This window comes from Hyperoodon ampullatus, assembly GCF_949752795.1.
Source record: "Hyperoodon ampullatus genome assembly, chromosome: 2".
NCBI classification, from domain to species: domain Eukaryota; kingdom Metazoa; phylum Chordata; class Mammalia; order Artiodactyla; family Ziphiidae; genus Hyperoodon; species Hyperoodon ampullatus.
In genome coordinates, this window is record NC_136915.1 from 75,286,067 (window position 1) to 75,301,416 (window position 15,350).

Here is a 15,350-nt window from a genome sequence, read left to right on the forward strand (position 1 = left end):
ATTATTGAAAAAAAACACGGACCGAAAGAACCCTGGGACATATGGTGGAAGCAAAGCTATACAGAGAGAATCTTACACAGAAGATTACACATACACATTCACAAAAAGAGAGCAGGGGGGAAAATCAAAAATCTTGCTCTCCAAGTCCACCTTCTCGATTTGGGATAATTCGTTGTAAAAAGAGGAAAAGGGCGAAAAGTCTGAAATCTTGCTAAGTCCACCTCCTTAATTTGAGATAATTCGTTGTAAAAAGAGGAAAAAAAGGGGGGGGGAAAGTCTTAAATCTTGTCCTCAAGGTCCACTTCCTCAATTTGGGATGATTCGCTGTCCATTCATGCACTCCACAGACGCAGGGCACATCAAATGGACCGTGGAGCTTTAATCCGCTGCCTCGGAGGCTGCACAGAGAGATTTCCCTGTCTCTGCTCTCACAGCTCCCGGGTCTCAGCCTTGGACCTGGCCCCGCCTCTGCGCGTAGGTCGCCGGAGGGCGTCCGTTCTTCGCTCAGACAGGACGGGTTTAAAGGAGCCGCTGATTCGGGGGCTCTGGCTCACTGAGGCAGAGGGGAGGGAGGGGAATGCCCTCTCCTCGCGCACCAGGCAACAAAAGGGAAAAAAGTCTCTTGCCTCTCCGGTAGCTCCAGACCCTTTCCCCGGACTCCCTCCGGGCTAGCACTAACCCCTTCAGGGTCTCTTCCTGCCGCCAGCCCCAGACCTCTCCCTGCGCTCCGACTGAAAGCCGATACCCGAGCCTCAGCTCCCAGCCCCGCCCGCCCTGGCGGCCGAGCAGACAAGTCTCTCGGGCTGGTGTGTGCCTGAGGGCACCGATCCTCTGTGCCAAAATCTCTCTGCTTTGCCCTCCACACCCCTGTTGCTGTGCTCTCCTCCGCTACTCCGAAGCTTTCCCCCTCCGCCACCTGCAGTCTCCGCCCTCGAAGGGGCTTGTAGTGTGTAGAAACCTTCCCTCCTTCACGGCTCCCTCCCACTGGTGCAGGTCCCGTCCATATCCTATTGTCTCTGTTTATTCTTTTTTTCTTTTGACCTACCCAGGTATGTGGGGAGTTTCTTGCCTTTTGGGGGGTCTGAGGTCTTCTGTCAGCGTTCAGTAGGTGTTCTGTTGGAGTTGTTCCACGTGTAGATGAATTTCTGATGTATCTGTGGGGAGGAAGGTGATCTCCGCGTCTTACTCTTCCGCCATCTTCCTCCGGCTCCGATTGTGGAGCTTTAATCTGCTGCTTCTGAGGCTGCTGGGAGAGATTTCCCTTTCTCTTCTTTGTTGTCACAGCTCCCGGGTCTCAGCTTTGGATTTGGCCCCGCCTCTGCGTGTAGGTCGCCGGAGGGCGTCTGTTCTTCGCCCAGACAGGACAGGGTAAAAGGAGCAGCCGCTTCGGGGACTCTGGCTCACTGAGGCCGGGGGGGGAGGGAGGGGCACGAAGTGCGGGGCGAACCTGCAGCGGCAAAGGCCAGCGTGACGTTGCACCAGCCCGAGGCGCACCGTGTGTTCTCCCGGGGAAGCCGTCCCTGCATCCTGGGACCCCGGCAGTGACAGGCTGCACAGTCTCCCTGAAAGGGGGATGTGGACAGTGACCTGCGCTCACACACAGGCCTGTTTGCAGCAGCAGCAGCAGGCCCAGCGTCCCACACCCGTCTCTGGGGTCCGCGCTTTCAGCCGTGGCTCACGCCCATCTCTGGAGCTCCTCTAAGCAGCACTCTTAATCCCCTCTCCTCATGCACCAGGAAACAAAAAGGGAAGAAAAAGTCTCTTGCCTCTTCGGCAGGTCCAGACTTTTTCCCGGACTCCCTCCCGGCCAGCCGTGGTGCCCTAACTTGCAGGCTGTGTTCACACTGCCAGCCCCAGTCCTCTCCCTGTGATCTGACCAAAAAACTGACAAAGTTCTTTTATCCTTCTGTTTCTTCATATGGAAAAGAGCTATGACTGTACATTTAGCACAATGTTCTCTTTTGGCAAAGGTTGCTCTGCGTCCATTTGTGTTCTCTGCAACTTAACCCTTTCCAGTGTGCAAGCATTTTTAAGTTGTTTGGTGAAATATTACATTTGACTTTCAACTGTCATTACTTTGGGCAAAACTTATATAATGCTGCAGAGACTAGAACCTATGCAGAGACAGTGAGAGGATGTTATAAGCTTATTCTTCCAGTTTATAAAGAAGTTTAACCTTTTCTCCTCTTCCTCCACCTGCCACCAAGAGATGAGAAAGAAAGCAGAGCCTGGAAATGCACACCAAGCAATATTTCTGTGTCAGTTTGCATTTTATTCCTCTGCCAGTACTTCCCAGAGAGATTTCACCAAAAGTGCCTAAGCTTGCCATGGCCATTTTTGTGAAGAAAATTTCTCTCTATTGCTAGTCAAATCTCCCTTTCCTTCTCCTGGGGCCTTAATGGATGTTTGGGGGCAGGAAATAAAATTTAAAGTAAAACATCAATTGAAAGAGCCTTCGTCCTAAGTGTGGTAGTTTGGAGTGTGAATCTTCTCAGAGTCTACTGAATTCTGCCCCAGTGGAAACTGTTATTAAGGGACACCCACAGAAACATTGCTTATTGTTAGAAACCATGACATAATAGAGAGCCAGGATCGACATTATTCTTCACATGAAAGACTACAGAGAGCCATGCTCAGTAGTTCACCCTCCAGTGTTGGCCAGCAGCTTACCTTTTGAAGCCAGACAGCAGCCTGGGTCTTCAGAAGGTGACTAGGCAGCCCAGAGCACCCTACTGACAAGTGTGCTCACCCATCCAGCACAGAGGGAAAGGTCCCTGTTATGGCATCATATATAAGCCTGCTGCAATAAGGTTTGCTGGTGCAAAGGCTCTCTCACTGAGGACCCCAGTCCTGGAAGGCTTCTCCGGCGAGCTGCCAGTTCAATCTTTTGAGCCAGGCTCACGTCCCAGGGATGGGTCACAAAGCTGACGACGGTGCCTGGCACCTCGCTCCCCACCCGGCCCACCCTCCCTGCCCTGCTCTGTGGATGTAGTCTTGCAGGGTGAGAGGGAAATCATAATTGATGACTAGCTCCACCTGGGTGCTGTCCAGGCCCTGAGAGGCGATGTCTGTGCAGAGAAGAATGTTTCGGGAGCCCTTCTGGAAGGACTGGAAGATGCCTGCTCTCGTTGAGGCTGGCATCTGTTCCTGCAGTCTTAAGTGTTGGATTTTGTGGTCATCCAGAATATATACCCCAGCCAGTTCACGGTGCTGGAGCAATTACAGAACACCAGAACAGTTCCTGCGGGGCCAGTCCTATATGCTCTGTCATGCTGCCTGAGGATCTGCACCAACCCAGTCACCTTCTCTGTTCCCTTCGGCCTCATGAATGTCTGTCTGACATGAGGCATGATGCAGTGGAGCTTGTCACTGGTAACCGTGGTTAGAGAGTCTAAGCTGGCAACTTTACTCAGCAGCTGGCCTACACCTTCAGGAAATGTGGCTCCCACCAGCACTAACTGAGCTTTGGGATTGAAGGGGTCTTTTAAGTCAGCTGGGCCTTCTGCTATATGGCTCCCCTCCAAGATGTAATCCACCAGTTCCAGGAAGCTTTCATCCAACAGCGTGTCTGCCTCATCGAACACCAAGGAGAGCTGCTCCAGGCTGATCAGTTGAGTTTTCAGGGCCTTCCACAGAGCCCCCGGAGTGGCCACTAGAATATCTGCTGGAGGTTGTTTGGACAGTTGCAGCCTGATCCTCCTCATGTCATGGCCTCCCCCTAACTCCCTCACCTGGAGGTCCAAGGAGCTGCCCAAGGGCTGGGCCACGGCCTGCACCTGTTCGGCTAATTCTCGATAAGGCACAAGAACCAGGCCTCGAGGAGCAGGGATATGACAGGGGTCCAGGCTTGGTTGGCCCAAGAGCCGTTGAAGGAGAGGTAGCATGTAGCTGAGAGCTTTGCCACTGCCGGTTTCTGCGGCGTAGGGGATGTGGCGTCCGCGAAGGAATGGGGGAATGTTATTCGACTGCACGGTTGTGGGCCGAACAACTTCGGGAGCAGCCTCTTGTAGTGCACTCAGAACGCAGAGCTCAGGAGCCAGTTCGGTGCAGCTGCCCTTGGGCGAGAGGTTCCGCAGCACTGGAGCCTCATGTTGCACGCGCTCGATGGAGAAATGGTCCCCGTGAGCATGCCGATTCCTCCAGCCGCGCGAAGCGAGTGGCGCAGGCTCCCAAGGGCCCAGCGTGAGGCGTGCCGGCTGGTTCAACTCCGGTCACTGCGCTGACATCAGCAGAGGCCCAGGTCGTGCCAGCAGCGGCCGCGTGGGGCTCTGCTGCCCGCTCTGCCGCTCTTCCTGCCGCTGCTGTAGAGCCCGCGGGATGCGCACCACGGGCAGGGTCTCGTTAGGGCCGCGGACCGTCAGGTCCCGGCGAGGCACCAGAAGCAACCGAGCCGCGAGTGACAACAGCTGCAGCCGCCGTGCCAGAGCCATACTCCCCTTGCTGTGGGAGAGGCGCACGACAGTGACGTCACGGGCGCGCCAAGGCCTCGCGGACGGTGGCTGGCGCGGCTCAGTAAGGCCCGCGGAATTGGCGAACTGTGTGGAAGGAGCGGGATCTGTAGAGCTCAGCAGCGGTGAGATCTGTAGGTCCTAACAGGGGATGGTGGCTCCAGACCCCGGCCAACCTTGGGGAAGGGTGCGCTATGGAGGCAGGACCGGGGTCCGGCGATACGCGGCGATGGGGCCCTGGCATTACGAACCAGGAGGGCGGAGGGCTTCTGGCGATCTGATGTCCGATCCCTGCAATGCTCTTTTGTCGCCCTCACAGCTCCTGTCATGGCTTGGCCAGTTCGGGTCTCCCCCTGTAACTTATGAGGGTGTGGCGATGTTTTCCCAGATGTGGTCCCCGTGTAGGGTCTTTTTTTTAGGGGGAGTGCGGTACGTGGGCTTCTCACCCTTGTGGCCTCTCTCGCTGCGGGGCACAGGCTCTGGATGCGCAGGCCCAGCGCCCACGGCCCACGGGCCCAGCTGCTCCGCGGCTCGTTGGACCCTCCCGGACCGGGGCACGAACCCACATCCCCCGCATCGGCAGGCGGACTCCCAACCACTGCGCCACCAGGGAAGCCCTAAGTTCTTTTAATACAAGTATTTATTGAGAGTCTGAGTGAATGGTCAGGCCTGGGGGCTGAGACCAGGAGTCCGGAGTCGTAGGTCCAGGCTCACCCTTCCCTTAGAGCTCCCCAGAGAGCTGACGGTCCTGAGGGCAAGCTTGTGGCCTTCAGCGTATCTTCTCTTCAGTCAAGAGAACTCATCTCTTGGTACTTTTCCCCTTTCTTTTCAGCTGAGGTTCATTCTCCCCTCCCTTGTCACCCTTTCCAACTTCTCATCCTGAACCCACTGCTTTCTTGGGTAGTTCACCTCCACCGGCTTTCCAGTCAGATACCTCAATCCCGTAAATAGCAGAGAGGAGGGTCCTGCTACAGGTTTGTGGCTTGTCTCACAAAGCCATGGTCAGGCAGAATATTTTACTTGAATTCAGTTGTTCAGGTTGCCAAAAAGCCTTACACTACTGGTACTTCTTGAACGGATCCCGAAAATGGGTGACCGATCATTTCTGTAATTTCCAGTGCTTGGGGTAGGAGATAAGGTAAACGTGGATTAACCACCTCGGAGGTTCTCAACATCTGGAGAAAGAGTTTTACTTTCATCAGATACTGTTATAGAGATAAATACTATTAAATTTCAAATAGCATTTTGATACACGATAGACTTTCTGGAGAGTTACTTGTTAAGCCAGCAGAGGAGAGAGTTTTGAGTACTCATGAGTGAACAGTCATTGGATAGAGCAGTGGCACTTGAGTGAGGGTGATTTTGCCCTCACCCTTCCTCCAGGATGTTTGACAATGGCTGGAGACATTTTTCTTTGTCACATCCGGGGTTGGGGGGCTGCTGCAGGCATCTGGTGGGTAGAGGCCAGGATGCTACTGCATATCGTACAAGGCATAGGACAGCCCTCCCCACCACCCCAAAAGAATTATCTGGCCCAAAATGTCAATAATGTACTATGGAGAAACCTTGGATAGAGGCTGAGGACTGAAGAGAGGCTGAGGTTGGCACATGTACTCTCACTTCAGGTAGTCAGTCACATTTGCCAGACTCTTTTGTGGGCCTGCCCCTTCCCAGAATCTGTAGCAGGTGCACTGATGCCATTGCTTGTCATGGCCTTGGGATGAGAAAACCTCGGGGGCTCCTCAAAGTCATAAACACAGGAAGGAGTGATTTAGGAGGGTGACATGGGAGAAGAGAACTTTAGGAAGAACAAAATTGTCCTCATGTGTTTGGGAAATGTGCCAGATGGAAAAGAGATGAGGTGTGCCATGGGGTGTACAATTGCAGAAGGCAGACTGGGACTGATGCGTGACAGGGAGTCAGATTCTGAATTTGATATAGACTACTGTAGCAACTAGAAATGCCTAGATCTGTCTAGAGAGTGCTGGGTTTTCTGTCACTGAAAAGTTCATGTATAGGCTGATGACCACTGATTGGTGATATGATAGAGGGGAGTTGATATAAAGGATGCTCTAAGATATTGTGATTCTACACTACTTTTACAATTCTTTCCCAGAACTCGGAGCTCCTCGTTCGTTAGCTGAAGAGCTCCTTGGATGTCTGCTCTGACATGTTTCATCCATTTACATGTGCCACTCATTTTTCAGGTACAAAACAAAGAATCACTTTGCACAAAGCCAGACGGGATACACTGAAAGAATGATCAGAAAAGAATAATACATAGGTATGTATTTGCATTGACTTTCTCCAAATATTTGAGACAGGGTAGCTGGTTAGTGGCTGCTTTCTCATGCTCGAGCCCTTACAATGTGATCACCTCAGAATGTCATAGGGATTAGAACCTGTGTGAGCCTGTCTGTCTCTGCCCATGGCCCCTAGTTTCTTCTTGTCATTGCTTTAGATACTGTGTAAGGCCCTTCTCTTTTCCTCCCGCTCACAGCAGACATTGAGTAACCTCTAGTTGTGACTGAGATGCATATTTCACAGTACAGTACTTTAGAAATGAGAAACGTTTACTTATCGTGGAAACAAGTGTAGGTTCCTGGGAGTGTTAGTGTCACTTGCTAATGTTTTTCCCAGGGCTGCCATGGTAACTGACGTTGCCTGGTTACTCCCTAAATTTTGAAAAGAATTCTTCCTTGGATCTCAGGTGATAGTGGTACATTTCTTCCTTCATTTATTCATTCAGTAAATATTTTCTGAGCACCATGTATGTGCCAGGTACTTTTCATATGGACAGTGAATGAAACAGACAAAATTCCTGCCCTAGTGAACTGTATATTCTGATTTAATTGGCTTGGGGTGAGGCCTGGCCATTGGTAGTTTTTAAAATCTCTCCAGATGATTCTAATGTACAGCTAGGTTTGAGAATCACAGTTATAAATGAAGCACTTTGGGAATTGCAAAGGCATTGCAGAAATAAAAAGTGGCTATTGGTATTCCTTCGCTATTCCTGCATTTTCCTGCCTGCATCAGGACTGTTGTACAAGTGCTGATCATTTTCTTTTCAGCCCTTTTCGCTGTTTACCTAGACCCTTTATCCCTCTTTCTAACCTAACACCCTACCTCCTTCTTGTCTTTCAACCTCCAGTCCATCATCTCTTTGGGATTTATCCTAAACTTGGTGGGAAGCCATTTCAGGGTATAAACAGAGAAGTGGTGTTAGCAGAGATGGCTTTTTCAGACACCATACTGGCTATTGTAAGAGAATGGATAGGAGGGGGCAGGAGAAGATTTGGGGAGACTCATTAGGAGACTGGCTTTGTGCACATTGGTGGCCTTGGAAATGGAGTAAAGCAGGCAGGTTAGAGTCATATTTGGAAGGTTAGTGATGGCTTGGAGGCAAATAGGAGTAAGTGATGAATTGGATGTGGGGAATGTGGGTTAAGGATGTGTAATTGGGTAAATGGAGGTGCTACTTACTGAAATGGGAAAAATTTTCTCCCCACATATTGGCCTGATAAACACCTTCTCACCCTTTAGACCTTGAATCAGAGATTCTTTCTTTTTTTATTTTAATATATTTTATTTTATTTCATTTTTATTTGGGCTGCGATGCCAGCTTGCAGGATCTTAGTTCCCCAACCAGGAATGAACCCAGACCTGAACTGGAGGCACAGGGTCCTAACCCCTGGAGCACCAGGGAATTCCCAGCAGAGATTTCTTCTTTGTTTCTTTAATATAAGTTTGAATTCATTCATTCATTAATTGTTGGTTGCGTTGGGTCTTCGTTGCCGCGTGTGGGCTTTCTGTCGTTGCGGCGAGCAGGGGCTACTCTTCGTTGTGGTGCATGGGCTTCTCACTGCAGTGGCTTCTCTTGTTGCGGAGCACGGGCTCTATGCGCACAGACTTCAGAAGTTGTGGCACATGGGCTCAGTAGTGGTGGCTCGCAGGCTTAGTTGCTCCGAGGCATGTGAGATCTTCCCTGACCAGGGAGCAAACCGGTGTCCCCTGCATTGGCAGGCGGATTCTTGTTTTGTTTTTGTTCTTTTTTTAAACATCTTTATTGGAGTATAATAGCTTTACAATGGTGTGTTAGTTTCTGCTGTATAACAAAGTGAATCAGCTATATGCATACGTATATCCCCATATCCCCTCCCTCTTGCGTCTCCCTCCCACCCTCCTGATCCCACCCCTCTAGGTGGTCGCAAGGCACTGAACTGATCTCCCTGTGCTACGCAGCTGCTTCCCACTAGCTAGCTATTTTACATTTGCTATTGTATATATGTCAATGCTACTCTCTTACTTCGTCGCACCTTACCCTTCCCCCTCCCCGTGTCCTCAAGTCCATTCTCTACGTCTGCGGCTTTATTCCTGTCCTGCCCCTAGGTTCATCAGAACCATTTTATTTTTTTAGATTCCATATATATGTGTTAGCGTACGGTATTTGTTTTTCTCTTTCTGACTTACTTCACTCTGTATGACACTCTAGGTCTATCCACCTCACTACAAGTAACTCAGTTTCGTTTCTCTTTATGGCTGAGTAATATTCCATTGTATATATGTGCCACATCTTCTTTATCTATTCGTCTGTCAATGGACACTTAGGTTGCTTCCATATCCTGGCTATTGTAAATAGTGCTGGCAGGCGGATTCTGAACCGCTGCGCCACCAGGGAAGTCCCCAGAGATTATTTCTTAAGGGAGGCCCTCCTCAACCCCCATCAGTCTCTTCCCTGCTGACCTAGACTCCCACAGCCTTACGTAATTGCTCCTTCATAGCACCATACACAGTTTTAATTTCACACATATGTGTAAGTTCCTTTTCTATAACCATTTGTTCTATTGAACTTTTCCCTCCTGCCTCATCATTTTATCTCTAGTGCCTACCAGTGCTTGGCATATCTTAGGGGCTCAGTAAGTGTCTGATGAATAAATAATTGGAGACAGAGGACAAGGCTTAGGAGGGAAGATCAAGGCTTTGTTTTCTACATGTTGAGTAGGAGATGCCCTTACGACATCCGAGTGGGGATGTGTTTTGAGCAGTTGGTGTGAGGTTGGGATGCCTTTGGAGATGATCATGGCCAATATTTTACACCATGGGAGTGAATAAATTTGTGAGTGAGGATGTGTGAAATTTGAAGGGAAGAGGGCCCATGACTAAGGAGCAACCTCAGCACGTGAGGGGAGGATGTGAAAACCGCAAAAGAGACTGAAAAGCAGGGGTAGAGAGAAAAATTGGGAGAGTGTGCAGTCGACGAACCCAGGGAGGAGAGAGATCAAGGAAGAGGGGAGACTCAACTATGCCATGTGCTGCTAGCAGAACAAGATTGAGGACAGGTCAGTGTCTCGTAGATTGAGCAACTTCGAGGTAATTGGTGACTTTAATCAGAGCAGTTTTGGGAGAGTGGCAGAGGGGGAGACCAGGCCGGAGTAGGCTGAGGAGTAAAAAGTTAGTACCTCTGAGAAGAGCATCCTTGGCAAGCTTTGTGGTTTTTAGAGGGACCGTATTTGCTTAGAATAAATAAATTAACAGTTATCTCTGGGACATGGGCTTTTGATTTTCTTCGTTTTACTCCTGTTGCTCTACCTTCAAAATATTTTTAGAATGTGATCACTTCTCACCACCTCCCCTACTATCTCTCCGTCCTGAGCCACCATCGTCTCTGACATCGGTGACTGAAGAGCCGTCTAACTGATCTGCCTGTGTCTACCGTGGCCCCCAGAGTCTGTTTTTCATACAGCAGTCACCGTGAGCATGGGGAATGTGATCAGTCATGCCACTCCTCTCCTAAAAACCCTTCACTGGCTCCTATCGTGAAGAGCTAACAAAGCCCGCAGAGCGTCCTACAAGGCCATTCGGGGTCTGACCACTGTGTCCTATCTGCTTACCGCTCTCCATCCATCATGTATCTGACTTCCATTACTCTCTTCTCCTTTCTGTGCTGCAACGACAGTGGGCTCCTTCCTGTTCTTCTAACACACCACACAAGCTCCTGCCCCAGGGTCTTTGCACTGGCCCTTTCCTCTCCTGTGCACTCTTCCACTAGACACCAACTTGGCTAACTCAAATCTCTGCTCAGGTGTCGTCTTCTCATTGAAGCTTATCTGGGCTTCTCTATTTAAAATTTTAATCTATGGGGATGAGGTGGGGGGGAAATGGGTGAAGGTGGTCAGAGGATACAAACTTCCTGTTACAAGACAAATACATTCTGGGATGTAATGTACAGCATGGCAACTATGGTTGACAATACTGTATTGTATCTTTTTTCATTTTATTTATTTATTTATTTGTTTATTTTTGGCTGTGTTGGGCCTTTGTTGCTGCACGTGGGCTTTCTCTAGTTGCAGTGAGCGGGGGCTCCTCTTCATTGCGGTGTGCAGACTTCTCATTGTGATGGCTTCTCTTGTTGCAGAGCACCGGCTCTAGGCGCACGGGCTTCAGTAGTTGCGGCACGTGGGCTCAGTAGTTGCGTCACGTGGGCTCAGTAGTTGTGGCGCACGGGCTGTAGAGCACAGGCTCAGTAGTTGTGGTGCATGGGCTTAGTTGCTCCGCGGCATGTTGGATCTTCCCAGAGCAGGGCTCAAACCCGTGTCCCCAGCATTGGCAGGTGGATTCTTAACCACTGTGCCTCCAGGGAAGCCCTACCTCTCTTTATTAACTAATGTATTAACTCACATTTGGCTATAATTAGTGCAGTTGCTATTATCATTAATGAACTGGGGGAAGATGGGGTGGTTGTCTAAGTAGCCTGAACCGATTAGAGAGGAAGTCCCTGAAGAACAGGGGAGGAGGTGTGCCCACATCCAGAGCAGTCTAGCCATTGGAGTTCCATGGCCCATTAAGTAGCCTGAGATTCTGGGCTCTGTCCAAATAGGTACAAAGATCATTTGTGATCTAGGCATGTTCTGTTCTTGGGCATCTGAACCAGAATTCCCTGAAAGATCCCCAGGTGGTACTCAGTGGGTCAGGATGTGGATTGAGGTGAGCTATACAGAGGGAACTGAGTAAGGTCCACCCTCCCGCAGCCAGAGCCACCCACTGTCTTCTTCCAGTGCTGAGCCAAGCCACCTGGATTTCCTCAGGCCACTGTCAACAGGTCTTCCTTAAGTATCTGGTGTCTAAACTGCAGGGTCCCCCACCAAACCACAGTATTGGGAGCCTGCACCACAGACCCCACCACGGAGAAGGACACTTGTGCTGATTCCATTTCTAAAACATTTATTTTCAGGAAATGTTTATGCTCGCATGCAAGGAAACTTTGTGGGCTATCTGTGGCTGCCAAAGTGACATCTGGCAGGATTAACTGGATCACCAGAGCCAAACAATGAGGACTGGGAAGACAGCAATAACTGTGAGGCCTGGGCCCATGTGGGGGCAAGATTTTGAGAATGACCACTTAGGTGACAAAATGGGATTCCCACGAACCGCAGCTCTGGTTAGTTTCTGATCTGGAGCCAGATCCTCTCTCTGATGCAGACGTGGGAGGACAGAGCGGCAAGAGCTGCCCAGCTGCTCATCTGGGAACTCATCCTCCAAGGGACTCTGTCCCTCGTTCTCCTCCCGTACCTGGAGGCGACGGTCAGAGGGCAGCACCTCTCACAGCACCTCCGCATACACCTGCTCAGACCACCTGCTCAGAGCTACTCTTTTGCCCAGCCCAGCATACCTGTTCCACCTGTCTGAAGACCTGCCACATGTTTCCTCGAAGCACACCCCAGAGCTCTTCCTGACTCCAGCCACGCCCCAGCAACTCCTCTATCAGTACCGGGTATATGGACACATCCTCCAGCCCCTGTGGGAACCTGTGTGGCCGCCAGCCAGCCAACTTTTGGGCCTCAGACCTGTTCCCTGGTCCTGAGTCAGAACCAAAGCCCTATGTGTCCAGGGTCCACTGAACCCCAGCCCTGGTCAGATATGGAAAATGTAGACTTGGAGAGAGTAAATGATTCACTCCTGCTCTTCATCCTTCAGAGGAAGACCCCAAAAGCGCCTCGACTATTCATAAAAAGTCATTGGGTTGTACTGTTAAGATCTATGCCTTTCAATGAATGCAATTTTTGCCTCCATTTTATAAAGAGAAGAAAAGCTTTTTAAGAACTGGGTTGACACCCCTGCATGCACAGACCCAACTGCAGGCAGAGAAGATGGTCAGCACAGCCCAGACCTTGCTAAGAGTCTGCTCAGAGGCCGTGGGTCTGCTGGCACTGGATGGGTGCAGATGCTGGGCAGATGAGCTCTGTGTGGTGTTTTAGACAAACATGATGACCTAGAGTAGGGCGAAACAGACAGGAGAGCCCAGGAAGCAGACCCTGGGAGAAGGGAGATACCAGTTGGGCCAGCACACCTGAGGCTATGGTCAAGGCCACGAGGACCACAGTGTGGTGGGCACGGTGGCTGTGAAAGCCCCACTGCTGCCCAGCCAGCCCGAGACAAGCCACGGGGAAGCACCCACCGGCCAGCCCCATCATAATCTCCACCAATCCCGATGAACTTGCATCCAATGACTGCCCTGATGTGGTCGAACTGATCTGAAGAATGGAAAGTCAGCAGTGTGGGGCTTCCAGGGCAGGGGTGGGGGTGATGACTGCCATATGTTGATTCCCCTTTTGGCAGCCTGTAGGCCAAACAGGCCAGTTCCTTCATGGCCTGGCACCAAGATTACCAACTAGAGGGCTCTGAGGTTTGATCTGAAGTGATCCCAGCAGGCTCTAGACTGGACTTCAGATTTGGAGTGGACCCTGGAGCCCCCTGTTTGGGCCATTTCCCACCCAAGATTCACCCTGCCTCCCAGTCTCCTTGAGAACCTGTGGGGGCTCCTTTCCCCGGGTGTGGAGGTTGAGAGAGGAACAAGAGTACAACTGATGAAGACCCCAGAGACCTAAGGATCTGACCAGTCCCTTGGCCAGAGGTAGGGGAAGGGCACTTTAGGAGTCCCTGCAGAGGCACAGATGGGCAGTACCTGGGCTCTGTGTCTGACAGCCTCCCTGATACCCATCAGTATCGCAGTTTTGATTCCGTGGCTCCAGTTCCACGTGGCACCAAGGTGCTGTGTACCGTCCATTATTGGGTTTTTGGGAGCTGTACCTATTGCCAACAGGTGGGTCAAACCACTGTGGCTCTTCTGAAGTCCTCCCCAAATTTGGACCCAGCTTCAGCTCCAAATCAGAGTTTTCAGAGACCCCAGGTTGAGGCTCACCTGCCACAGTAGACACATTGGCTATCGTGTTGCACTGCAGCACCCGCACGGACAAGGACACCATCATGATGCCACAGTTCTTCTGCAGGGGTGGACCGGTGGACAATCAGCTTGGCTCCCAGCACAGCCACCTGCCTGTTCACTCTCTCGGCCCCTGTGAGGAAGGTGTTCAGCCCTGGCTTTGAGGTCAGAGTCGTCTCCTCTCTGGGTTTGTGTGAACGGAGGAGCCGCAGCCCTGGTCTGGGTGGTGTCTTGGCCCTGGGTTTCCGGGTTTGGAGGAGTATCTTACCACCTAGACCCCCACCTAGGGCTCAAGAGTTCAGGGGCTGTGCGCCGTGGGTTTTGGGGGCAGAAGATATTTAACCTGGGATTTGAGGAAATTGAGGGAGAAGAGACTCAGGTTCAAGGGCTCCTGGTTTGAACCTCTTGCTTTAGGTATGAGGGCCAGGGCAGTCTCTCACCAGAAGCTGCAGGATATCATCAGGAACATTCCGAGTGTTCTTGCACATCCTCCGGGCAGCTGAGTGGCAGATGACAGGTGCCTGTGACACTTCTAGGGCTCGCCGTGCCACAGCATCTGAGACATGGGACAAGTCCACCATCATGCCCAAGCGGTTCATTTCTGCCACCACCTTCTGCAGGGACAGCATGGGGAGAGGGCATCAGGGCTGCATTTATCTTGTGTGCATTTATCTGTAGGGGACAGGCGGTGCTGTACATTCATGTGGGGCAGGGTATGGAACCCGGGTACTTACCTCACCAAGCCAGTGAGCCGACTGACATTGCTGTAGAAGGGGTGGATACCCTTTGCTGAGATCTGTGCCCTGCAGGATGGCCAGGAGGCAGTCTGACTGGTGGCCATGACTTGGCTACAAGAGCCTAGAAAGAGGTTCTGTCAAACCGTCTGCACGTGCAACTCCCTGGTGCAAGAGGAGCGACCCAAACTAGGCTCTGCGTGGCAGTAAGAGGGTCCTTCTGGGGAATCAGTCTTTAATATATTCAGGAAAAAACACATACGCCCTTTTTGGCCAACTGCATCATTGTCAAAGTTCTGCTGCTTTTCACATGCTTTAAAGGTGACTCCAGTCGACCTGCTGAAAACTGTTTCCTGCAATTCTGCCTTGCTTTCAAATCCTTTTCATTTCCTTACCTCAATATATATTTGGAAGATTGTTATCATTTATAACAGTGCAGGTTTGTCAATTGCAGTGCCACTGAGCTCCATTTTTTAAGTCGCTTTTTTGGGCACTGGCCACAAAACCCCAGGATTGCTTCAGGCCCTATTCTTGTTCTGAGGTGCAGGCTGAGACTTTGGTTAGTTCTTCTTCCTGCTTGGAAATTAGAGTGACAAGTGCCTGTCCAAACACCTAGGGTTGGTCTCTCATTGGTTCCCCCTCTTCCTGTTCATCCTCCGGACAAATTGCTAACTGTGCGAAACAGGAGGTTAAAGCTGCTGATTCTGCAAGTGGGGAGCTTGTTAGAAAAGAGGCTGGAGGGGTGAACCCGACTACCAGGAGATGAGGAAATGAGGTGCTTTTTCCAAACCCTTCCCAGTCAAACGGTGTACCATCCTCTGGGTGTCAGGCATGTTTTAGCTGTAGGTAGAGTCCCTTTCATGTAAGGAGGACACCAGGGATTTTTCCAAATCAGTGTCTCCCCGAACTCCAAACTGGGAAATTTTTAAGCTACAGGTACATGTATGT

At 50.9% G+C, this 15,350-nt stretch overlaps 1 protein-coding gene and 1 pseudogene across 2 annotated transcripts; both read right to left on the reverse strand.

Annotated features, from left to right (window-relative positions):
• Window positions 1-2,785: 2,785 nt before the first annotated feature.
• Window positions 2,786-4,430, reverse strand: LOC307064578 (putative ATP-dependent RNA helicase DDX28; annotated as a pseudogene). The gene has a single exon. The product of its transcript is annotated as a putative ATP-dependent RNA helicase DDX28 (transcript).
• A 7,329-nt stretch (window positions 4,431-11,759) lies between these two features.
• Window positions 11,760-14,509, reverse strand: LOC307064586 (dipeptidase 2-like; the record flags this gene model as incomplete). Its single annotated transcript, XM_079721222.1, has 6 exons — window positions 11,760-12,017; window positions 12,118-12,253; window positions 12,904-12,979; window positions 13,648-13,729; window positions 14,109-14,282; window positions 14,408-14,509. The coding sequence occupies 6 exons, from the start codon at window positions 14,507-14,509 to the stop codon at window positions 11,760-11,762; spliced, it is 828 nt and encodes a 275-aa protein (XP_079577348.1).
• Between the last annotated feature and the right edge of the window lie 841 nt (window positions 14,510-15,350).